This window comes from Onychomys torridus, chromosome X (genome assembly GCF_903995425.1).
Source record: "Onychomys torridus chromosome X, mOncTor1.1, whole genome shotgun sequence".
Lineage (NCBI taxonomy): Eukaryota > Metazoa > Chordata > Mammalia > Rodentia > Cricetidae > Onychomys > Onychomys torridus.
In genome coordinates this window covers 53,218,425-53,245,565 of record NC_050466.1, presented here as the reverse complement: position 1 = coordinate 53,245,565, position 27,141 = coordinate 53,218,425, and the positions used below count along the sequence as shown (strand labels likewise).

Sequence of the window (27,141 nt, the reverse complement as noted above, 5' to 3'; positions counted from 1 at the left end):
AATCCCAACAAACATTTACAGAATATCTTATCCAACAGCAACAGAACAGACATGCCTGTGAAGTTCATATGAAATATTCTCAGGCAGGGGGCATCGAGATCATGATGGAAAAACATGCAGAGATGACCAGCCACACTAGTGGAAACCCATAAACTGTGGACTAATAACTGTGGAGCCCCCATAGAACTGGACTAGGCCCTCTGGATACGGGGAACAGTTGTTGAGTTTGAACTGTTTTGGGGGAGGGGCAGGCAGGGGGATCAGGATCTGTCCCTGGTGCATGGGCGGGCTTTTTGGAGCCCAATGCCTAGGGTGTGACACCTTGCACAGCCTTGGTGTAGGCAGGGAGGGGCTTGGACCTGCCTCAGCTGTGTGTGCCAGACTCTCCTGACTCCCCATGGAAGACCTTGACTTGGAAAATGTGGGGATGGGGGATGGGTTGGGGGGAAGGTTGGGGATGGGAAGAAGGAAGAGGGGGGATCTGTGGTTAGTATGTAAAGTGAACAGAAAATTTCATAATTAAAAAAAGAAATATTCTCCAGACCTTATATTAGTCCTGAAACAAATCAACAAATGTAAACACACTGAAATTATATAAACTATCTTTTCTGGCTACAGAGTATTAAAGCTGAAAATGGTAAAAATGAAATTCAGAAAACTAACAAATATGTGTAAATAAACAATATGCTTATAAACAACCAACAAATAAATTAAAAGAGAAAAAATTAAAAGGGACACTTAAAATACCTTGAAATACAATATGCCAAATTTTACAGACTACAGGAAAAATCACGTCTAAGAGGAGGGAGGTTTATAGCAAAAACAAGTGTATTTAAAGACAAAAATGAAAAAAAAAATAAAGACAAAGGTGTCTAATAAATAACCTAATGTCATTATCTAAAGGAAGTTTAAAAAAAAAACAAGAACAAATTAAGCCCAACATTAATACAAAGAAAATATCACACCAGAAATGAATAGTTAGAAAGACACAAATAAATAAAATAAAATGAAAGACTTTACAAATGAAATCAAATAGAAACAACCATAAGATACTAATATGAATAATTACACACAGAGAAAAAGATAAAGAAACCCAGAAACATATGAAATCACAAGAAATAGAAAACATGAGCAGAGTGTGCTTATAGCTACTTGGGAACACTGAAGCAGGAGGATCAAAGGAGCCAAGGAGTTCCAAGACAGTATGTGTGAATATACAGATGGGATAAGGAAGGGGAAGGGACAAGAAAGAGGAGGGAAAGGAGAAAAGGGAAGAGAGAAGAGAAACTGCAAATGGGAAGAAAATAAGAAAGGGAAAGGGGAAAGAAAAACCATAACAGAACAAAAATAAGGAATATTTAATCAGTAAAAAGACATCTCCCACCAAAGACGTCCAGGACCTGAGAACTTCACTGCTGAAATAAAGCAAACATTTAAAAAGGAACTAATATCACCTCAAACTATTCAAAAAATTGACAAGAAATGGATAGTTATCAACTTATTTTTATTAAAAGGCCAGAATTACCCTGATTTTTAAAAGAAAAAATCCAGACAAGACACTGGGGAGACAGTTCAGTCAATAGAGTGCTTAATCAACAAACATGTGGAATTGAGTTCAATTCCCAGAACCCACTTTTGTGGAATATTAGTTAAAGATGTGTTACATTTGTTTATGCTATGGAATATTTGTTCAATGATACAAAGATGTGTTGCATTCTTTTCTATTGCATTTGTTTAACTCTGTAAAGCTGTGTTACTATGCCTGTCTAAAACACCTGATTGGTCTAATAAAGAATGAATGGCAAATGGCAAGGCAGGAGAAAGGATAGGTGGGGCTGGCATGCAGAGAGAATAAATAGAAGGAGAAATCTGGGAAGAAGAGATCAGGGAAGAAGAAAAGGAGAGAGAACACCAGGGGCCAGCCACAACTACACAGCAAGCCATGGAGTAAGAAATAAGAAAGGTATATAGAATGAGAAAGATAAAATCCCAGAAGCAAAATATAGATGAGATGATTTAAGAAAAGCTGGCTAGAAACAAGCTAAGCTACGCCCAGGCATTCATAAGAAAGAATAAGCCTCTGTGTGATTTGAGAGCTGAGTGGCAGGCCCTCAAGAGCCAAAAGAGTAAAAAAAAAAAAAAAAAAACCTGTGGTGGTATTGTGTTCCCAACAATATTGTGCACCCTAATAAACTTATCTGGGGTCAGAGAACAGCCAGCCACTAGAACAGAGCCAGAAATGGTGGCTAGAAAATGGGTCAGAGCAAGCCATAGCAGAAGTTGGGCAGTGGTGGTGCATGTCTTTAATCCCAGCACTTGGGAGGCAGAGCCAGGTGGATCTCTGTGTGTTCAAGACCACTTTAGAAACAGCTAAGCATGGTGACCCACACCTTTAATCCCAGAAACCCAGCCTTTAATCCCAGGGAGTGAGAGCAGAAAGCAGAAAGCAGAAAGGTATGTATATAAAGCGTGAGCACCAGGAACTAAGTTAGTTAAGCGTTTGGCTGGTTTAGTATTCAGGATGAGGACACAGAAGCTTGCAGTCTGAGAAAACAAGACCAGCTGAGGGACTGGTGAAGTGAGGAAACTGTGGCTTGTTCTGCTTCTCTGATCTTCCAGCATTCACCCTAATAACTGGCCTCAGGTTTGATTTTATTAATAAGAACTTTTAAGATTCGTGCTACAAACAACCAACAACCCACTTTAAAAACTGAGTGTAATGGCAAATGTTTGTAATCTTGTCACTGGAGAGGGAGAAACAGGAGGATTCCTCGAGCTCACTGCCTAGGCAGCTTAGTCAAATCAGCAGCCAATCTCCAAGCCAATGAGAAATCCTGTCTGAAAAAGTAAGATGGAAAGTAATTAAGGAACCATACTGGACGCTGACCTCTGGCCTCCACATTCATATGAGCACACATGTAGGAACACACAAAGAAAACATGTGTTACACAAGAAGAAAGTTACAGATCAATAACTTATTTTTTTAATTACAAGTTACAAAATCAATATATAAAAATCAGAGACAAACATGGTGATGATATGTCTATAGGTGAAGCACTTGAGAGGCTGAAGCAGGAAGACTGCCATGAGTTCAAGGCCAGCCTGGACTACCTGTCTCAGAAAAGCAAAACAAAACAACAATAACAAAAAAATTCACCAAAATCAGTACCATTTAGGGGCTGGAGAAGCAGCTCAATAGTTAAAGAATATATACTGTTATTCCAGGGGACTCAAATTCACTTCCCAGCACCCAAATTGGGCATCTCATAACCAACTGTAACTCCAGCTCTAGAGGGATTCAAAACCTCTGCTCTCTGGGGATATCTGCACTCATCATACTCACACCCACAAACATATATTTAATTAAAAATATCAAAAGTAACTTTAAAAAATCAGTACCATTTCCATATGCTAACAATGGATTATCTGAAGAAATCAAGAAAACATCCCATTTGTTACAAAAAAAAATATGAATGAACTTAAGCAAAGAAATGAAAGATAGTACACTTAAAATTATGAAAGAAAAATGCAATCAGTCAATCAATAAAAAGATACCCTGCATTCAAAGAATATGATAAAATATCTAGCCAGGTGGTGGTGGTGGACCCCTTTAATCCCAGTACAAGGCAGAGGCAAGTGGATTTCTGAGTTTGAGGCCAGCCTGGTCTACAGAGTGAGTTCCAAGATAGCCAGGGCTACACAGAGAAACTTTATCTAAAAAAAAATCTACATGATCTTGAGCAATCTACAGATTTAAGCTTGATTTCTATTAGAATTAGAAACAGAAATTCTAAACTTTGTAAAGCACACACACACAAAAACCCTTAAATAGCCTAAGTAATATTAAGCAAAAAACACAACCAGAGGCACTACACTATCTGATATTAAATCAAATACAAAGACACAGTAAACAAAACAGATACTGAATAAAAATAAACACATTGACCAATGGGACAGAATTGATAGTTAATATCCAAAAGACACAAAATCAATATGCCAAAGGGATGGATACCCAATCACCTAAATGAAGAAACACTCTATGCAATGGGAGGTAGATTCATAAACCATACTAATAATTTATAAACCATAATAGAATAATAACCAAAATATATTAAGAAATATAAACAACTTGACAGTTAAAAATTTTAGTTTAGGCAAAGAACCTGAATAGAGATTTCTCAATAGACACATAAATGAACAATAGCATATGATAAAATGATAAACATCTCTAATTAAGGAAATACAAATAAAAACCCTAAGTGTTATTGTCAGAGTAGCTAATTTTTTTTAAAATTTGAAAGATAAATGTTGTAGCATGAATCTTAAAGGTACTTATTAATAAAATCAAACCTGAGGCCAGTTATTGGGGTGAATGCTGGAAGATCAGACAAACAGAACAAGCCACAGCTACCTCACCTCACCAGTTCCTCAGCTGATCCTGTTTCCTCAGACTGGAAGCCTCTGAGTCCTTATCCAAATGAATCTCAGCTGAACTGTTTCTCAAAAGCCTGAATGCTTAACCAGCCAAATGCTTCTAGCTTCTGGTCTTCACGCCTTATATATCTTTCTGCTTCCTGCCATCACTTCCTGGGGTTAAAGGCATGAGTCACCATGCCTGGCTGTTTCCAATGTGGCCTTGAACTCACAGAGATCCAGAGGGATTTCTGCCTCTGGAATGCTGGGATTAAAGGCACGTGTGCCACCATTTTCTAGCCTCTGTATCTAGTGGCTGTTCTGTTCTCTGACCCCAGATAAGTTTATTAGGTGCACAATATTTTGGAGAACACAATACCACCACAAAATGTTCATAGGGATATGGGGAAAACCTCCTTGTGTACTCTTATTGGGAATGTAAATTAGACAACAGCATGGAAGTTTCTCAAACAACTGAAACCATCATATAATCTAGCAATCTTGCTATTGGGTACATTTTCAAAGGATACAAAAATCAGCATGTCAAAGAGATAACTATACTCCTATGTTCCCTGCTGAGAGTATAGTTATTCACAGGAGTGTAGCTCAGTAGAAGAACATTTGTCTGGCCTGCATTAGTCTCTGAATCCCATTCCCATCATCAAACAAAACAAAGAAAGAGGTGAGCCATGGTCCATTAGCACATGTATGAATAAGAAAACTTTAGTACATACGAACATTAGTATACAAGTTGGAGCCACCACCTGGGGCCATGGTGACATCCAAACCCAGGCTACTGCCAAGGACCATGTTTGGGTCTGTGGTCCTACCAGAGTCTGGATCTGTGTTGAAGTCTGTGGCTCATGTTGCCACGGAGGTCAGTGTGGATGCCTGGCATCAGGTAAATCTTCTGAATCCATGTTGGTGGCTGAGAGCCATGCTGCAACAGGGGCCATGCAGATCTCAGTGGTCTGTGCTGCTACCCATGCCATGGTGACATCTGGGCCAGACCTGCAGCTGAAGGCCATGTCTGTGTCTGTGTCCCTATTGCAGCCAGTCTGTGTATTTGTCCAGGGTTCCTGTTACCATCGAAGGCTATGTGGATATCCCAGATCTGGGGCCATACTACTGTCCAAGGGGGCCACGCCAATCTGACTGGCCTGCACTGCCACCTGGGGTAATGGTTATATCCAGACCCAGTTGCTGCTGAGGACCACGTCTGGGTCTGTGATACTACCATAGCCGGGGGCCCATGTTGCCACCAAAGGTTACATGGAAGCCCAGGGCCATGCTACCAGAGCCATCCTGATCTGAGCTGCCTGTGCTTACACCTGAAGCCAGGATGTCACCCTGGCCCAAGCTGCTGCCTAGGGCCATGTCCATGTCTATGGTCCTACTGCACCTGGGGTCTGTGGCCCATGTCAGGGGCCATAGGAACTATGTGTGATGAAATCAAGGGGCTATGCTGAGCCGGCGCTGCCCCTCACTGAACATAGAGCTGGCCCAAACCCTCATGGGAGAGCTACCCACCCTCCTGCATTTGGGAGATATGGCCCCACCCCTCATCATTGGCAAGGGAGAACTGACCCTGATGGCATGGGTGTAGAGAAGTGGGTTTTCGTCCCTCACCTGAGGGGAACAGCTTCAGTGGCCTGAACTGACCAACTCAACTACCACCACCCATGCCCACAGCTGGGCCTGGGGCTGGTCCACCCTCACATCTACTCCATCTAGGACCTGCTGGAGTTCATGAAGAGACTGGCTGGGATGGCCACAGGATATTCCAGTTTTGGTGAGGATCCAGTAATGATGGTGTACCAGAAATCAGAGGTCTTGAACCAGACCAATGATTCATTGCAACTAACATTTGCAAGTAAAGATGACTGGACAAAAGGATATACAAAGTGATACACGGGGCTCCCTATGCTACCAGGACAAATGTGTTGAAGAGGGTTTTTTGTTTTGTTTTTTCATTTTTCTTTTTGTTTGGATTTTTTAAATTTTCTTTTGGGGGGCACTGCATGCATGAAGGGAGGACATAGAGGGACTGGGAGATGGGCAGAACTAGGGTGCATGATGTGAAATTCCCAAAGATTAAATAAAGAAATTATGTCAAATTTAAAAAAAGAATACTAGTTGGTCATTAAAAGGATAAATTTTTGTTGTTTATGGCAACATGCATGGAACTAGAAGACATTCTGTTAAGTGAAATAAGTTAATCACAGAAAGACAAGGACCACATAATCACTCTCAAATGGAATCTTAAAAGGTCCAACTCATAGAAACAGTAAAATGGTGATTAACAGAGGCTAGAGAGTATGGGAATTGAGATGCTGTTGGTTAAAGGTCACACAATTCTAATTAGGAAGAATAAATTTAAGAGTGCCATTGGATAATGTGGTAACAATACTTAATAACACTGTGTGTACTTGAAAATTGTTGAGAACATTTTAAATGTTATTACCTCTAATAAGAAAATGGAAGCATAGGGCTAGTGAGATGGCTCAGTAGATAAAGTGCCACACAAGTCTGATGACCTGAGCTTGGAACCCAAGAACCCATGTAAAACCCAAAGCTGGGCAGAGCAGAACATGTCTGTAATCCCAGTGTACCTCTACTGGGAGATGGGAGGTAGAAACAGAATTTCTGGAAGCTTGGAGGATCAATTAGCCTGGCATAAGCAGTAATGAACAATAAGAGATCCTGTCTTAATGTAGGCAAAACTGACACCCAAATCTGATCTCCACATGCACACCCACATTCACTCAACATGAACAGACACATACTAACAAGAGAATGGGACAGTCAGCTTCTTACCATATGAAATAACCTGAGATGAGCTACATTATACAGGTTTTTCCCCCTTAGTTTTAGAGGCTGAAAGCTCAAATGGTATAATGGAGGCTTAGTAAAAGTCACTTCTGTTTCACTTCACAATGCAAACAGCAATAGCAGGAGCAAACAAGTGGTTACTTCTCAAACCAACAGCAGAGACAAGTAGGTGGGACCAGACATATTTCTTTTAAAACAAACCCCTCCTAAGAAATATCTTCTGAGGACATGCTTCAAGTTCCTCAAAGATCTTCCACTAGGTCTTATTTCACAAAGGTTCCCTGGCACGTTCCAACACTGCCATCTTTTAAGATCAAATCTTCAATCACAATAGAGACCTCATGGTAGAAACATTCAAAGCAAAGCTGTAATAATCACGAAACCTTAATTTGGTGATTCCACAAAGCATATTTTTGTTTCCAGTTGGCTTTGTTTTGAGATCCAGCTGACATTGAATTCATGATTCTCTTGCCTCTACTTCCTGAAACAGGAATGATAAGGCATGCCCAAAATATAGCTTTTTGTTCACTTGTTTGTAGCTCAGGCTGGACTTGTTCTGAGATTACAAGCAGGTACCACTACACCTGGCAGTAATTAATTTCACTTTTTCTTTGTTTTTGTTTTTCAAGACAGGGTTTCTCTGTGTAGCTTTGCGCCTTTCCTGGAACTCACTCTGTAGACCAGGCTGGCCTCGAACTCACAGAGATCTGCCAGCCTCTGCCTCCTGAGTGCTGGGATTAAAGGCATGCACCACCAACGTCGGATAAATTTCACTCTTAAGACATCTCTGAACCACTTCACTGAGAAATTATTGCCTGGCTAGACAGGGTGGAGCACATCTATTATAATTCCAACACTTGAAAAGTAGAGGCAGAGGATCAGAAGTTCAAGCTCATCCTCAGTTGTGTAGTAAGTTTGAAAGCCTGGGACTGTGAGACTCAGCCTAGGGAAAAAAATCATCACAAACAATAGAAAAGGGGGAGAGAGAAGAGAGAGGAGCAGGAGAGGAGAGAAGAGAGGAAGGAAGAAAGGAAAAAAGGAAGGAAGGGAAGGAAGGGAGGGTGGGAGGCAGACAGTCCACCCTCAATTTAGTCTAGCCATGCACCAAAGCTTTGAACTTAATAGAAGGAAAATCAAGAGATTGTTACTCATTGACCCTTGTGGTATTGTGTTCCCCCAAAATATTGTGTGTTCCCCGAAATAAACTTATCTGGGGTCAAAGAACAGCCAGCCACTAGAACAGAGCCAGAAATGGTGGCTAGAAAATGGGTCAGAGCAAGCCATAGCAGAAGTTGGGCAGTGGTGGTGCATGTCTTTAATCCCAGCACTTGGGAGGCAGAGCCAGGTGGATCTCTGTGTGTTCAAGACCACTTTAGAAACAGCTAAGCATGGTGACCCACACCTTTAATCCCAGAAACCCAGCCTTTAATCCCAGGGAGTGAGAGCAGAAAGCAGAAAGCAGAAAGGTATGTATATAAGGCGTGAGCACCAGGAACTAAGTTAAGCATTTGGCTGGTTTAGAGTTCAGGATGACACAGAAGCTTGCAGTCTGAGGAAATAAGACCAGATGAGGGACTGGTGAGGTGAGGAAACTGTGGCTTGTTCTGCTTCTCTGATCTTCCAGCATTCACCCCAATAACTGGCCTCAGGTTTGATTTTATTAATAAGAACCTTTAAGATTCATACTACAGACCCTCTTGCTTTTCTCTATTTTTGCTCTCTAGATTTCAGTTTTAATTTAGGAAATCCAAAATTATTCTAAGATGGTTTATTTAAGAAACTAAAAAATCTCTGTAATATAGTTCCATTTTGGTCACTGTCTACTTTTATCTAACTATCCTTGTGTCTTAGTCTATTTTGTACTATAACAAAAAATGAAGACTAGATGCTTTATAAAGGATAGAAGTTTCTTTAGTTCATAGTTATGTTATGGATGTTTAAAGACATGGTGTCAACTTCTCAGTTCTGTTAATTGGTCCTTTGTATCACAATATGAGCTCAGGCTTGTGTTTTTATGTACTCTTATAAAGCTCAACATAGTTTAGAGATAATCCAAATGTCTAATAATAGAAATGAACTTAGAAGTACTGTGAAACTAATAAAATAATATTAAAGTATTAAGTTGGTCTAGTGTTTCATGCCTATAATCTCAATTCTTGGTAGGTAGAAGAAGGACCTGAAAATTTGAGAACATTGAGACTATCTCAAAAAAAAAAAAAAAAGAGCATGATATAAGCAAATTCCATGTTAAATATAAATGCATTATAAACATACAATTACTTTGTTTTCTATAAATTTATGCATACAAGAAATAGAAGCTGGGCATAGGGATATTGATTAATACGGAAGTGGGTGGACATACCTGTAATCCTAGCTTTTAGGACACTGAGGTAGGAAAAATCATGAGTCTGAGGCCAACTTGGGATACACAGTGAGTTTCAGTCCAGCTTTGGCTACATAGTGATGCCTAATCATAGAAGGGAGATAGGAAGGGAAGATGAAAGGAAGGAGGTTGGTTGGGTAAGGACTGCAAGTGGAACTTAAGCATCTCCACCTCCACTATTTTTCAATGTTTCTCAAATGTTAACACTCATTTTATAATGGAAAATAGTTAAACTGAAGTTTCACATCGTTTCATAGTCAATCTTCTGCCCACATATTCTCACTGAGTATATTGTGATATCACGTTATATCTAGATGGTTATATTATTCTAAAAATGCATATCATTATGAAAGAAATGATTTTATAGAGGTAAGATTAAATATCTTTAATTTACTAGGGACTAACAGTGCTCATTTTTTTTCTTCACATTCTTTATATCAACTACAAATTCATATTTAATCTTTCTAGATATTTAAAACAAAATAGATGTTTACAGAAGAGAAATACCATTCCTGTATTAACAGGGACATCCTGTATCAATATACTTACTGCAGTGTGGGAAAATAGTACTTACAAACTTCAAATTCTAAAATTTAAAAAATTTGTAAATCAAGAAAGTTTGGGAAGAGCTGAGGGAAGGGAAAATTATTATCAAAATATATTATCCAAAAAATTTAATAAAAAACAAAAGTTTTGTATATTTCAAATTAAAATCTCATTTGTTTATCTGTATTCCTTCCAAAGAGATTTTCTATTGCTTCTATAAATACAAAAAGCTCTTAAAATATACTAGTTAGGTACAAGTAAATGAACCTCTTAAAAATGTGAAGAGACTCATATTAACTTTAGGTATCACCTAAACTGTTTTTCTCATGTTAAAACATAAGGTCCAATATCCCAATGTATTAGGATGAGTGTGGTGGGGGGTGGGGTAGAGAAATCAGTACATCATGAGGGCTCTGCCCTTACACTTCAATTGGACTCGCCAGTCTCCAGACCCATACAATATAAATGCCCATTTTACCTGATTTATGGTATTTGCCAGAAACCTATACAGATTAAGACAAAGATTAACATGAAAAAGGTGTCAAGCAACAGTTTTAATATCACTGTTTTAATAACATAAAATACAAGTACAAAACAGCGTACAAGTATACCTTTTCCTACATGGAGATGGAATAACATGCATGTGTTTTTACCAGAATCTGTATCACCAAGTACTTTTGCCACAGAACCAATGGCTTTCCAAAGTTATTATCATTCCTATGTAATTTTATCACAAATAAAAAAGCTTACAACTCTTTTCAAGCAATGCAGATTTCCACTTATGTTAATATTCCTGTTCAAGGTGCTTTGGAGAACTGTTACATAATATAAAATTACCTTAGCTTAAAGTTTTGAATGGGTAGTGCTCTCACATTGATCAAGTCTCCCTTATACTGACATTGCAAAGACACAGTGCACTTATTTGGGCTCAGTTTTATATATGTCAACAGTCCTTAAACTGTGTAGGAAAGTAAATAATCATTTTCTGAAAAGGTTAGAGTATCATAAAAGCTACTAGTTAAGCAGAAATGCATGAAACCCCATTTACAGAACACAACAGCAACAAAGGATGATGTCCTACAAGTACTAAAGAAAAACAAGTTTACAAATATTAAACTGTCTTTCTTGCCTTTACAAGGTTTACTACATCAAGTGAGAGTGACATCAATCAATAAAGAAAAAATTGTGTAAACTGTGCTGGTGCCCAGCGTTCAGCAGCCTCCATAGCATTCCTCACAGTTTTCGGCCGTTTTAGTTAAGAGTTGTCTTATAACAGATAAAATAAAACAAAAGCAGCATTACTTTGTAGGGAAAACATGAAAAAAATACTGTTAACTTCATAAAATATCTGAAAGTAATTTTTGTTTTCATAAATAAATAAAATGGTGTTTTTAAAATTTTAATTATTCTTGCTGTGGAAGAAAAAAACAAAGTTACATCAATCTTTAAGGATAAACACTGGCTTATTTAACATGTTTGGAAACCTGAACCACATTTTCAATTGCTGGTGTTATGATTTGTTCTTGGTAGAATCATCTTTGTTTCTTCTTTTTACATCCCAATTATAAACCCTAGCCATATCTGCAACAATTGTCAAAGAAAATACAAATATAATTCTAAAGATAACAAATCAAATTTCCATACAGTGGAACAGTACATACATAAGTCACACAAATAAAAATACTAGTGGCAACTACTCTTGACAGCCATGTTATTCTATCAATTGCTAAGAAAATTCTGGAATTAACTTCTACAAAAATCAAGACTCCCAATCAATAATTGCTTAGCATATCTAGTCAACTATGGTACTACACTTAATGAATGTGCTAGATACTCCCAACAATTTTTGAGACATCAATTTACAGTATTGTCCAGGTTGTCCTGAAACTCATGGGCTCAAATCAGACTCCAACCCCAAACTCCCATGTATCTAAAACTGTAGTATACACACCACTGTGCCTAACTCATTTTTTTCTATTATTTTCATATCTGTCAAGTTTTAAAACTAATCCTTCATTCACAAAATTTCAAAAATCTGATTCTATATCAAAATGTTAAAATGAGTACAATTACCTAAAATTTTATCTCTTACAGTTCTCTGGGTTTACTAAGTATCTACTGTGTGAACAGGTACTCTACAAAGCCTTGAATAAGCTAGGTGAAGTCCCTTTCCCTAGTGGAGCTTAGATTCATTAATGTCTGTCTACTATTCTAACTTTTCCAGTTTATATAGTATTATATCAATGATAAATAGCACTTCTCTAAGTTTCTAAGATTAAACTTAGATGACTTTCATTACATCTCATTTTCTCTCACAATTAACAGCTTTTCTTTTCCAAAAGGTCTAGCTCTCCTAGGTCCTCAGCATTTCATAGTTGAATCAAGTATTTATATCACTAGCCACATGATGATCCTGGCACCATACCAGAAAAAAAATCTTTGCCTTACCCAAGAACTTACCTACTACATACTACATGTTGGGGGAGACTCAGCTCAGGGTTAAGTCAGGAAAACAAAGTACTATGTACAAAGTGGAAGGAAAAAAAACACTCTGACAGCATTAGAAAATGTTGAGGAATGCTTTGATGCTTAGACTGAAATATGAAGGATAAAGGAATATCTCCAAATTAAAATCATTCCAGGTAGGAGGAACAGATAGATGAAGGAAAGAACAAAAGGAAACACAAAAGGCATGGGACATTTTAGGGGTGAGTAAAACAACTATTTGAAATCTGCACCGTTCTAGAGAAGAAACTGTTAATGGAAGTCATAGCATGTGATGACACTGGCTGAGATATAAAATCAAACTAGTGAGAGACACTTGAGACTGCATAATGTATATATTATACACAACAGCTAATAATTGAAATGTCATAACTAGAGGACTAAAAGACAGATGTGTGACTTGGTAAATTCATGCTGGAGATGTTGTAAAGAACATGCACATTCTGGAGCACCAAAACTACGTAGCATCATAATATGGAAAGCTTCATGGGGAAAAACACTTCCATATAAGCAAGAAAAACTGACATGACTGAATTCCTCCTGGTTGTTAGGAAATAAGTTTGAAGGACAACACTCAGGTATTTTTCTTGAGTGAGTGTGTCAGGAACAGGAAGAAGAGATAAAGCAGCGCGTCCCAGTTAGCTTTAGCTTTAGCTGTCATCTTGATACAGCCTAGAGTCATTGATCAGAATGGCCTGTGACATGTCTGTGTGGGATAGTCTTAATTATCAGTTGATGAAAGAGGATCTAGCCTACTGTAGGTGGCACCATTCCACGGGCATTATAAGAAAGCTAGCTGAGCATGAGTGTTGGAGAGCCAACAAGCAGTGATCCTACATGATTTCTGCTTCAAATTCTTGCTGACTTCCCTCAGTGATGAACTGTGACCTGGAAGTACATACCAAATAAATCCTTTCTTCCCCTAAGTTGCTTTTGGTCAGATTGTTTTATCACAGCAACAGAAAGGAAATGACAAGAGAAGAGAAAAGAACATGTTGCAAGCATTCCTTCCCCTCCAAATTTCCCCTATAAATGCCGTATTGCATCTCAAAATAGCTTAAGTTTACCTCCTAAAAAAGCATTCCCTGACCTAACTTCAGGACACATCTATCATTCCCAAACTTTCAGTTACCTTGAAGCTGAATATACAGACTTATTTACAATTGCTATGTAGTTATCATGAACCTATTTTACATGTACAGTTTTAATAGGGAAAGACTTTGGCACATTTTGCCCCTCCACTGATTTTCATGATTCACAGGGCTTAGCCCTATGAATTGGAGAAATTGCTGACACTTTTTAAAGTCAGTCTTATCTAGTAGCCCAAGATGGCCTCAAATTCATAATTAATATTCTTACCTCTGAAGTGCTGAGATTACAAACATAGATCACTGCACCTAACTTACAGAAGACTTTTAAATATTTGTGAAATTAAACTATTTAACTATAAAGGTATAATAAAATATTTGAAAAGAACTTATTGACCAGTGTGAATCTGTTGTCCACATCTCTGCATTTCAAATTTATTAATTTATCTCTAAACTTTTTGATTCAAATAAGATAGTCATTATCTTATGCAATCCCAACTTCACATTTATTTAGGAATAGTCATTCTTCCCATGAAAGTAATATAGGAATTTTTAAAAATCTTTCTTCTTCTCCCCTTTTTTATTTGTTAAAAGGATACTGACTTCAGTAGTAGTAAATTGATCTCGAAGAAAGTCAAGGTCTTCCTCAAGAGAATCCAGATTCTTTGTGGCAGTTGATAAGTTCTTTTCCAACAATGCCTGAGCTTCATCAATATCATATTCAAGCATTACATTAGCCTGAAGAGAAAAAGTCATGACAATTACTTAATCTCCACATTAGAGCAAGTGTGTGCAAACTGCAGCCCTTGGACCAAACCAGTCCATTGTCTTATACTTTGCTACAGCAGAGCATAAGACAAAGACCAGATAGCCTGAAAAATAGAAAATATTACTATTTGACCCTTTACAGAAAACTTGCTGACCCTTGAGTAGAAATGTAGAAAATGAAGTATCAATACACAAAATCACAACACACATTATGAAATGAAATGGGCAAAAAGTAGTACAGTATGTGTTACCATTTCTGTAAAACGGCAGATGGATATGGTCTTTACCTATGTATGTATAAAATTTTTCTTGAAGGATACCAAGAAATAGACTGTTGATTACTTTAAAGGCAGGTACAGTGTGCTAAGGAGAAGTAGGCTTTTCACAGGAGGTCTTTGCTATAGATTTAATGTTTGTCTCCCAGAATGAAAAGTACCAAATTCATATACTTTGGGGTCTTTGGGAAGCAATCAAATTTAGATGACATCATGAGGGAGGAATTTTCACGATGGCATTAGTAAGCTAGTATACCTTACTGCTTTACTACATGATCTCTTCTACCATATTATGATACAGCCTGTGGCCCTCACCAGATGCATCCTCTTGGACTTCCCAGTTTCCAGATGCATCAAATAGACCTAATTCTGTACAAATTACCCAGACTGTGATAACTGAGTTATAGCAAGAGAAAATAACTAAGATAGTGCTTTTTTACCTTTTAAATTGCATGTAAATATGTTATCTGTCAAACAAGTATTAAAGCTTAGCATAGAAACTCATAATTCTGGAATGCAGGAGACTAAGGAAGAAAGATTCCAAGTACAAGGCCAACCTGTGCTATATAAGAGTTTGTCTCAGGAAAAAAAAAAACAGAAAAATTCACACCTATAATTCTAGTACTCAGGAGGCAGAGGCAAAAAGGGTCAGGAGTTCACGGTTATTCTCAGCTACACAGTTTGTTGCAAGCCTGGGGTACATAACAATCAGTCAAAAAACAAAAACAAAGAAGCAAAAAGCCATAGGCAGAAGTTTCCCTCCTACCTGCCTATTCCCAAATATTTAGCAGCCACTTCCCAAATAACTGACTTGGAGGCTTAATATTACTTATAACTGCTTGGCCAGTAGCTCAGGCTTATTACTGACTAGCTCTTACACTTAAATTAACCCATAATTCTTATCTATGTTTAGCCATGTGGCTTAGTACCTTTTCTCAGTGAGGCATTCTCACCTTGCTTCCTCTGCATCTGGCTGGCAATTCCTGACTCCGCCCTTCCTCTTCCCAGCATTCTTAGTTTGGTTGCCCTTTCTATACTTCCTGCCTGGCTACTGGCCAGCAAGCATTTTATTAAACCAGTTCAAGTGACAAATCTTTACAGTGTACAAGAACATTATCCCACAACAAAAAGCATTAACCCAGCACTTGAGACTCTGAGGTGGGAAGAATAGGACGCCAAGGTTATCCTGGGCCACATAGGAAGACCTTATCTTTAAAAAAACCAACCAACCAACCAAACAACAACAAATAAAATATAGGGACTAGGGATGTAGTTCATTGGTAGAACACTTGCCTAGCTTATGCAAGGCTCTGTATTCTGTAAGAAGATGGGTAGCTGTCATGTACTTATTGAACCTCAAATAACTAAAAAACAGTAAAACAAACAAAAAACCCACAAAAATAACATGAATAGCTGGATGTAATGGTTCATGTCTTTAATATCATTTTAGAGGAAGAGGATGGAGGATCTCTGTGAATTTGAGGTCAGCCTGGTCTATATAGCAAGTTCTAGGACAGTAAGGGCTACAATAGAAAGACCTTTTATAAAAAAACAAAGACATAAAGGAAGCAAACAAGCAAACATTAAAAGCCAGGACACATACATAACTCAAGAACACTGAAAATATAAGTTGGCACAAAAATGTATTCACAATAGCCGAAACAGAGATAAACCAAATATCTATTAGTTGATAATGAATAAAGATGTGGTTTATATACACATACCAGGGTATTTTGGACTATGAAGGAATGAAGCTGATACACAGAGAAAGGAAGTAAATTAGTAGTTGCTACTGTTTCTCAGGCATCTGGTAAAGGTCAAGTGCAGTAGATGCCAGAGGAAAGGAAGTAGCAAAAGGAATATAGAATAAATGTTAATAGAAATGGGTTCTATCCTAGTAAAACTATTTAAGCATGCCTCTTTTGAGACCATGTCTTGGAGATACTGTCCTTTCCTTAAGCATCTTCTCTCTCCAAACACTCCCACTTAGATTTGAAGCATCTCATAAGATGCTTATACTTCATAAACTCTAACTTTGCTTCATGCTGACTTATCCCTGAAGTTATTATATGCAGCATAGTCAAAGATCCACTTTTATCTAGTAGCAGTCACTAAAGGGGAAGAAAGATCCTCAGGCTACTAGCAGCAGTGCTGCAATGTATCTCCCTACCACCACTGACACTAGGACTGAAGAGTTTACTGAGGAATGTAGCACAATAGTATCTTGGAATATCTTTCACTGAAATATGAATGACAGTTGTATACACACCTCTTCTCTACTGTACATTCCAGGACATCACATCAGGAATAATCGGAGCATTATATCATAGAAATCAGCAAATGTTACAAATAAAGGCCTTTCTTCCCTAACTGTTCATCACTTTGTCCCTAAATTGATTGCCATTTGCCAGCATACCAATGAATATAAATATACTTTGAAAACAGGAAAAAGAAATTTGATTGTATTAAAACTACTGTTAATTCCCTGAGGACTCTGTCTCTTAGTATAGGCCTAAGGTCTCCCTAGTTCTTTGCCACCACCCCCTTTAGCTTTTCCTTCTAGGCCACCTCCATTTTATTGTGAGACTCACTGACCACTGACTTCCAAGTCTTCCATGTCTTGCCTTTTTTATGTAAGATCTGGGTATTAAACTCAGGTTTTCATGCTTGTAAAGCAAGTACTTTACCAAATGAGCCATATCTGCTCCCTACTCTCTTCCTTCTGTTGCATTTTGAAAAGACGAAAGACATTAACTAGAGAAGTAGTTGGGCATGGTGGCATGCCTGCAATCTCAGTAGTTGGTAAGCAAAGGCAGGAGGATTTTGAGTCGAAAGACAGTCTGGGCTACATATGAGATCTTGTCTTAAAAAAAACAAAAAAAAACAAAGGTCTGAGGAATGTGGGATCTATGGTAGAGTACTTTCCCATCATACTCAAAGCCCTAAGTTTACCACCCCCCCCCCCCACACACAGAGCAAGAAGAGTAGGTTTGATCAATTTTGTCTTGACTGGAAAAAAAACTTAAAATGTGTGCAATCTTTTAAAAAGACAATCCTAATTCCAGTCAGTTTCTAATAAGGATTATTTGAACTCTACACCTTCATTCTTTCTAAAACCAAAGGGAGATAAAGACATTACACATTAAGAAAAAAATAGTTTTGTTGGTCAGAAAACATTATTTTACAAATATAGTAGCTGTGGCTATAACATTTACTTACCCCCAACCACAGGCACACTTTATCAGTAGGGGGAACCAAAGCTTTGCAGTACAGGTTATCTGCCAGTAAGAATCTGGTCTCCATTGAATTGGTGGACTCCTTTAAAAAAATGACAGTACCACAAACAGGCCAAGTTGATATCAAGGTTATAAAGGAGGGAATCCCAAGACATTTAAAACAGTACCATCATGAAGACTTAGTTGTAAAACAAACAAACAAAAAAAAAAACAAAAAAAATGGCAATAATATAATGAATGGCTAAAATGACTTGACATGGATTCTGATTCAGCTACTTGCTAGCTGTATAGATTTGGCATGTCACTATTTATGTCTCAAGTTCCTCATCCATAAAATAAGGACACAAAAATCCCTGCAGCTATGAAGGTTATGGTAAACCTTCAAGAAACACATCTTAGTTTTAAAGTTAGGCAAGGCCTTAGAGTAAAAAGATGAACAAATGTACTCCAATCAAATGGGATATGGAAGCAAGCAAGTGTCACTATCCTAATATCTGACAAAATAGACTTCAAACTAAAATTAATTAGAAGAGATAAAGAGGACACATCACTCTAATCAAGGGAATAGTTAACCAAGAAGATATTACTATCCTAAACATATGTGCACCACTCTAGGGTGCCCAATTTCACTTTTTAAAAAATCTACTACTGGATTTAAAGATACAGATTAATATCGATCTATTAATAGTAGGTGATCACAATACCCCACTTTCTCCAAAAGACAGGTCATCTGGACAAAAAAAATAAAAAACAGAAACATCAGAATTAATTGACATCATATATCAAATGGACCTAAGAGATATCTACAGAATATTCTACCCAAAGACCAAAGAATATACATTCTACTCAGCAGCATATGGAACCTTTTCTAAAACAGACCACATCTCTGAGACACATTGAAAACAGTTCCATGAGGAACATTTATAGCTCTAAGTGCCTACATTAAAAAAGGGAGCTCATGAAAGTTGGATCAATGGCTATGGAGCCTACATGGGACTGGACTAGGAACTTTGCATGGTGAGACAGTTGTATAGCTTGATCTGCTTGGGAGGCCCCCTGGCGATAGGATCAGAATCCATCTCTGGTGCATGACTGGGCTTTGTGGAGCCCACTACCTCGTGCAGCCTTGAGGAACGGGGCTTGGATGTGCCTCTACTGAATGTACCTCCACATGGGAGACTTTGCCTTCTTGTGGGAGGGAGTAGGGGATGGGTTGGGAGGGGAGGCTGGAGGGACAGGAGGAGGTAAGAGGAGGATCTTTGATTGGTGTGTAAAATGAATGAAAAATTTTTCTTAATAAAAAAAAATCAGAAAAAGCACAAATAAATGGCTTAAGGATGCCAACTTAATAAGTTGGGAAAAGAACAAACCAAATCCAAACCCAACCAACATCAAAAAAATAATGAAAATCAGAGCAGAAATCAACTAAATAGAAACAAAGAAAAAAATAGTTAAAAAAAAAAAATCAACAAATCTAAGATCTGGTTCTTTGAGAAGATAAACATAACTTAGATACTCTTGGCCCAATTAAACAAAAGAGGGATCCAAAATACAGAATCAGAAATGAACAGGGAAACATAACAACAGACACCAAAGAAATGTAGAATATAAAGGAATATTTTAAAAACCTGTACTCCATTAAGCTGGAAAATCTAAAAGAAATGGATGAATAGATTCAGCCAAACCACAAAAATTAAACCAAAAAAAAAATCAATGACATAAACAGACCCCTAAAAAATGAAAAGATGAGCCAGGCGGTGGTGGTGCATGCCTTCAATCCCAGCACTTGGGAGGCAGAGGCAGGCGGATCTCTGTGATTTCAAGGCCAGCCTGGTCTCCAAAGTGAGTTCCAGGAAAGGCACAAAGCTACACAGAGAAACCCTGTCTTGAAAAACCAAAAAGAAAAAAAAAAAGAAAAAGAAAAAAAGAAATGAAAGGATGAAATAAAAGCCTTCCAGCAAAAAAAAGAAGTCCAGGACCAGATGGATTCAAAGAAGACTTATATGAGCCATACAAAGCAAAGAGCTACAGCCAATCCTTCTTAAATTAAATCTTTCTTAAATTAAAGCAAAACAGAAACAGAATGATCACTCCCAAACTCCTTTTATGAAGCCAATATACCAGGATCACACCCATAAAAATAAATAAGTAAATAAAATAAAAGCACCCTTAAATTTTGCTACCTCAGAATAAGACATTTTAAAAGTACCTAACATCATTTCTAATTAAATTTTTATACACAAAAGTAATTTAAGTGAGGAGCTTAGAATTAAACTTGATTTTAGGGGAAGGCTACATCTTTTTGACATAAGTATACTATTTTTAATGTTACTGCATATGCTAAAGAAGGTAGGGTGAATCCTACTGCATAAATTAAGTACCAATAATCAAAGAGTCAAGGAAGTCAGGTCTCTGTCAAAGAATTCTGATTCACTTATACTTGCAAAGAAAAATACACTTACTTTTTTCTTCTGCATGTATTTTAGAATTTCCAAAGTCTGTTTAATTTCAGGAATCTGACCTTTCAGCCTGTGAGGAGGGATAAAAAGGTTAACATAGTATTTTACAGGCAAACATCAGGACCATCTTACTGGCCTTGCAATTTTCAACTGATATGTCCTTTAAAGACTATTTACAAATATAAATTAGATATTTCATAAATTTTATTTAAATATTTTAATATAAGAAAATATTTATGATAAATATTACAAAGTATATTTATAAACCATATAGAGAACTATAGGTAGAAGTTTCTCCAGTCCTGCCTGGGCCCTGCAGTCCTGTGGCCTACTTATAAAACAATCACACAGAGGCTACCAGCCCGCCATCCAGGGAGCAGCATGTAATGACACACAGATAAAGCCACAGAACACATGGCAACGTATAAATTAACAGAAATGGGCTGAGTTTAAGTGTAAGAGCTAGTCAATGGTAAGCCTGAGCTAATGGCCGAGCAGTTTTAATTACTACTAAGCCTCTGTGTGATTATTTTATAAGCAGGCCTAGGCAGGACCAGAGAAACCAGCTACAGAGAACACTAAGAACATAAACATTTGATTAAAATATTTAAGGGACTAAAGAGATTACTCAGTGGTTTAGAACACTGTTCTTTCAGAGGACTCAAGTTCAATCCCCAGCACCCATGTGGTGGCTCACAATCGCATTACAGATCTGATGTCAGTTCTGACCTCCAAAAGCACCAGTCAAATGCAAACCAGATTTATTGATTCTTCATATTATTTTCTTTGTTACTATTTAGTTGATTTCTGCTCTGAAAATTATCATTATTATTTTTGATGTTGATTGGGTTTGGTTTTGGTTTGTTCTTTTTTTCAACTTTTTGAGTTGCAACATTAAGCAACTCTTTCTGATTTTTTTTTAATGTAGATGCACAGACAAGGCAAAACATTCATATGCATAAAATATTTTTAAGTTAAAAAGGTAAGATGTAACACTATGGATATACGTACATAGTGTAAAATCCTTACTTTATATGTCTAGCTCTCTGTTGTTAACATTTCTAGAACAGGCCACATTCTGTAGAAGTTATTCACAGGCTCTGCATTTGATTATAAACTTTAATTTAAAGACTGATTTTATAATTTTTAAAAAAACATGTATCCAAACATATTTAATCCCAATCTGAAAACATCAATCACCTATGTAGTATTATATGGGGCTGTTCCAGGTATACATACTCAGCACAAGTACATTATAATAAGCTAAACATCAGGCAAAGCACAGTGATGTTTTCTCAGTGTATACATTTGTCACACTGGTTTTTAAAATGTACAAAATCATCTAGATGCCCTCTGAATCACCCAGTATGAATTACTACCTATCTTCTCATAGATACAAAGTAGAAAAGGGTGTGGACATATATATGATCTCCAGAGGTAGGAAAGGGCCAAGCTGTGAAGCTGAGACATACAAATACTGATCCCCACTTCATGCAAAGATGAAATGCAATTAAAACTACAGAGATTCCATCTCACCAGAGTCAAAACAGCTATCATCAAAAACAGGCCTGTCATCCCAGCTACTTGGAAGGCAGAGGCAGTAAGACTGAAAGTTCAAGACTTATCAAGACAACTTAAGAACCTTTCAAAATAAAAAAGAAGAAGGGCTAGCAATATAACTCAAGGGTAGAGCACCTGCCTAGTACACATGATGCCTCAGGTTCAATTACCCACTATGGCAGGAAAATAAAGCCAGACCTTATGGTACACACCTGTAACTCCAACACTTGGAAGGTGAAGGCAGAAGGATCATCCTTTGCTCAAGGTCATCCTTTGCTACATAGCACACTTAAGACCAGCCTGTGCTATATGAGATTCTGTCTCAAAACTAATTAATTAATTAGCAGTACTTGCAAGGATATACAGGGAAAAAAAGGTACCTTATAGACTGCTGATAGGAATGTAAATTATAATACCTTTTATCTAAAACAATATGAATGCTCCTCAGAAATATAAAGATGAGGCCAGAGAAAAGGCTCAGCAGGTAGAAGCCCTTGCTGATGAGCAAGCCTAACAACCTAAGTTCAATCCCTAAAACTCACAGAAAAACAGGATACAGTGGCTGGCATCTGTAATCTAAGGATGGCAAAATGAGAACTGCCCAGGAGACAGGAGAACTGCCCAGAAGCTCACACATCGGCTAGCCTGGAGTATACAAATTGGCAGAAATAGCAAGAGACCCTGCCTCAACAAGGTGGCAGAAGAGAACTGACTCTAGAAAGTTGTTCTCTGACCTTCACAAATGCACTATGGCACATGAGAACCTATACTTGCACAACGGCATGTATGAACTTGAACATATACATGTGCACACACAATTGAAAAAAAAAATGGAAATACTACCTGATTCAGCTATATTATTCCTAAGTACATACCCAAAAAGAAATAAAGTAACCATGCAAAAGTTGTGTGCATACTAATATTCACTATGGCACTATTCACAATAACCAAGACTAACAGATGAATGGATAAACAGGTATGTGTGCATGGCACATACATTTATGTGGAAATGGAACATTACACAACAATTAGTAAGAATGAAAAAAATGTCATTTGCAACATCATTAACAGAACTATATAGGTCATCATGTTAAACAAAATATAACAGACTAAAGTAAAAGGAAAGAGTAGTTGGCATCAGGGAAGGTGAATATGACCTAAGCACAGTATTTGCATGTATGAGTATATCAGAATAAAATTCATTAGCTTGTACAACTTATATAATTAATAATTATAATGGTTTTTAAATGTAGAAATTGTTTTGATTACCTCCTTTTTTTTTGAGCAAGGTTGAGTTCCATAAACTTATACTTCTGATATTGTTCATCAAGCTTCTTTAACACTGTATCTGCAGTCTCATTCCCAGGCTGCTTCATGAAAGAATCTACATCTTCCTTTAGTATGAAAAATAATACATATAAAATTTTAAATTCATATCACAAATCTGATTTTCACTTGGTTTATAAAATGAAAAAGAACAAGTTTTTTTCTTCAAAGGCTTGTTTTATTTAATTTTTTGAAAATTTTTTTCATAAAATATATTCTGATAATTTCCCCTCCCCAAGATCCTCCCAATACCCCAACTCCATACCTTTTCTCTCTCTTTAAAATACAGGCGAATACAAAAAAAACAAAAAACAAAAAACAAAAACACCCACAACATAATTTTAAAAACAGAAAAAATACAAGAAACACACACACACACACACAAATCCATAAAAACACAAAATCTGAAATAACATCCAAGCAAAAGGCCAGTAAGAAAAAAAAATGCTCAAACAAAGCAATATAAGACAAGTCTACAAAAATATCATTGAATTCATTTTATGTTGGCCACCTACTGCTGGGCATGGAGCCTACCCTTAAGTGTGTCTAATAAACCCAATGAGACTCCATTAGTGAGAACTAATTTTTCCAAAGACTTGTTTTTAATTAAAAACATAATTATAAAACATTAAAGACAGGTACAGCTAGAGCTCAGTGGTATACCACTTGCCTACCAGACATGAAGCCCTAGGTCATCCCTAGTACTGCCAGAAGAAAAGTTATAGATAAGCTAGATATGATGGTACAGGCCTATAATCCCAGAACTCAGGAAGTAGAAGCACAAAGATCCTAAATTCAAGGACAGCCTCAGACATACAACAAATTTGGGTTATCTTGGGCTATATACTGCCTGTGTCAAAAGAAGACAAAAAATAAGACCATTTGGGGCAGTTTACATATATTACATAGCTAACTTATCTTCTCTTTTTAATTCTGATTTATATATAGGTTGAGATATATGACCTTGCCTGTTTTATACATTTTTCCTGTGCCCCTAGTAGTAAATATGAAAATTACTAGCAATGAAACACACTGCCTATTCATGTGCCCTAGTCACTAAAGAAGTGAGCAAATTGTGTGCCAAATTTGTCATTTTTTCTTACTGCTTTAATTCAATTGAACACGTTTTACTATTCATTATAACTCTGTAAACATTATCATCCCTATATACTCAATGCTAAGCAGTAAATGGGAAGCTGGGGCAGGATTCAAATACTCTGTAATGTAGAATTTCATGTTGTTAAAATATCATACCACTACCATTAGTTTTGGAACATCAAAATAATTATGTATAGATTGGGCTGCTTATTATATCTTATTGGTATATTTAACCATATTTAATCATTTTACTTAACTATAAAATTTCAGAACCAGGTATCACTGTGTCTGTCTTTAATCTCAACTCTTGGAAAGTATGACAAGAGGGTTGTTATGAATTTGAGGCCAGCCTAGTCCACACAGTGAGTTCTAGGCCAACCTGGGCTACAGTGTGGAGCTCTGTCTCAAAAAATAAAGTATATTTTAGGATAAGACTATATAACCCTCAGATAAGGTCTGTATTTATTAATTCAACTTCTGAAGTTACCTCTGATTACTATGTTATATTTAAGACACATGGGAATGTGTGTGTGCACACACAATCTTACGTATAAGGCATTGTGGCAGTATTAGGAGAAATAGCACAAAATAACTACCTCACCTCTAGGTAACAGAGCATGACCAAAGAGGTTCTGAAGCCCACCTGTCTACTCAAATGCAAAATCTGGATACCTCATTTATATCCTGTGTGATCTGGGACAAATTATTCAGGGACTCTGTTTCTTGGTTTCTTCACCTACATCTACAAAATAGGAACAACAGCAACTCTCTCCTAAATTTTGCAAAATCTCTTTTAATTTCTGAACCTTAGAAAATATTCATGTAAAAATCACTTGAAAGATTTTGTTTTGCTTTGTTTTTTGAGAAAGGGTTTCTCCGTGTAGTTTTGGTGCCTGTCCTGTATCTCACTCTGTAGGGCAGGCTGGCCTCGAACTCACAGAGCTGGGATTAAAGGCATGTACCACCACCGCCCAGTGAAAGATATTTTTAAAAGTACAGCACACTGAGAATACCCAAAACAAGTATTACACCAGCAAATTAAAATATACAATATAAAATGTGATTTAAGTTTAAAAAAAAAAAACGGGTCTTTTGAGGAATGTTAGACATAAAACAGAGTATATACTTTTGGTGCAAACCAAAAGGTCAAGGAAAATTCCACTAAGATTTTATAGCAGTGCTTCAACACAAATAAATAAGAAATTATATACAACTTCTACCTTCTCTTTGAATTTGTGTTGGTCTCCCTGTTACATGAAACCTTCCAATTGCATTCCCCACAATTCTCACAACTGCATACAATTTGTTGTTTACCCAAACGGCTTGAATGGTGTAAGTAAAACCAAATGGTTTCAGACACCTAATCACAGCCGGTTACCCACTGCATAAGGTTTCAATTCCTAAAAGCAAGACACACAAGAATTTCACATTCGTGCTAACTTTCTTGGCAGTCTGGTTCCATTCCCATGGAAATGGCCCATTACCCTGCTCGAACTGACTGGGTGCCACTCAGCTGTTCTGACTACTCACTGTACTAAGTGTCCTCCTGCATCATAGTTGTCTTGTGCTCCTTTTTCTTTTTTTCTTTTCCTTTTTTTTTTTTTTTTTTTTTTTTTTGGTAACAATAGATGACAACTGGCAACAACTGGACAGTACCAAAGGACGCCCGCCTAGCATCCGGGTCCTACTCCGCAGTACTCCTCCCAGCTCCCTCTTCTGGGCCCTGGTAGGGTTACCACTCTTCCAAGCCATCCCCCCCGACAGGGTCTGAAAAATCAAGAAGCGGGTTGGGACAACAGGCCGGGCATTCCTTTCCGGGACCTTTTAGCTCAGTCCCCCTCCTCCCCCCACAAACAACCCAGGCCTCTGTGGTGACTGGAAAGCAATCTTCAACTGAGAGCAAGTCGCCAAGGAATAGGGTCTCTTACCACAAACACCGCTTCAGGAATACCTAGGTGGAGCCGCCGCCCGTTTCCAGCAGCAGCTTCTAAGCCACATCCGTCCTTAGCCGCGGCCATCTTAAGAAAGCCCGAGCGCAAATAACTGCCTTCTGAGGCGGCTGCCGTTGGCGTCCGTGATTGGATCGTTTGCACCTTCAGGACCGCCTCTCTTCCTATGAATCTGTGTATTCATTGGTGCTTATGTCTAGATGGTGATTGGCTACACGCGTATGAGTGACAAGTTTGGAAGGGATGTGTGGCTGTGTGGAAAAGCCGGAACTGCTCGAGGACCAATTCCTACTCCTGGGAAAAGGAATGTCAGAGACTTAGGGAATGGGCAAGGCTAAAAGCCCTGGGAATCCAGACAAAGCCAGACCGCACCTCTACCTGCACCTCAAAATGGAGCACAGTCTCCAGAGTGGCTTCCGGGGCGATCCCAATTCCCTTTCGCAGACGATGGACCTGACTCTGAGTATATCCCCTATAATCATAAAAAATACCCCACATTTTACACCAGTCTTTCTCAAAAGACACCTTCATTGAGAATTTCATCACTCTCTGGGTCAAAAGCTTTCAAATGCTTATAATTTACGTGCAAAATCCCAAGAGCTGTGATTAATTTCATAGATCCAAGGACTTCCCCCAGCATTGTCCTCCACAACAATCCCTTAAAAGCAAATGTATTGATAGACCGGGTGTGGTGGCATAAGCA

General features: G+C 37.7%; 1 protein-coding gene across 1 annotated transcript; it reads right to left on the bottom strand.

Annotated features, from left to right (window-relative positions):
• Nucleotides 1-10,698: 10,698 nt before the first annotated feature.
• On the bottom strand, nt 10,699-26,556 carry Vbp1 (VHL binding protein 1). The gene is made up of 6 exons (XM_036175384.1): nt 26,418-26,556; nt 23,335-23,459; nt 20,509-20,575; nt 18,030-18,128; nt 14,367-14,505; nt 10,699-11,755 (listed from the first exon to the last, which is right to left on the bottom strand). The coding sequence occupies exons 1-6, from the start codon at nt 26,505-26,507 to the stop codon at nt 11,685-11,687; spliced, it is 591 nt and encodes a 196-aa protein (XP_036031277.1). The 5' UTR covers nt 26,508-26,556; the 3' UTR covers nt 10,699-11,684.
• Nucleotides 26,557-27,141: the final 585 nt, after the last annotated feature.

Excerpts from the sequence above, each read along its gene's own strand:
- Vbp1 (XM_036175384.1), bottom strand. The coding sequence starts at position 26,507 with ATGGCCGCGGCTAAGGACGGATGTGGCTTAGAAGCTGCTGCTGGAAAC. Across the intron at positions 14,506-18,029 it reads AAGTGTGCCTGTGGTTGGGG|GCTAATGTAATGCTTGAATA; the intron begins GTAAGTAAATGT and ends TTTTCTCTTCAG. Across the intron at positions 11,756-14,366 it reads ATTTACTACTACTGAAGTCA|ATATGGCTAGGGTTTATAAT; the intron begins GTATCCTTTTAA and ends CAATTGTTGCAG.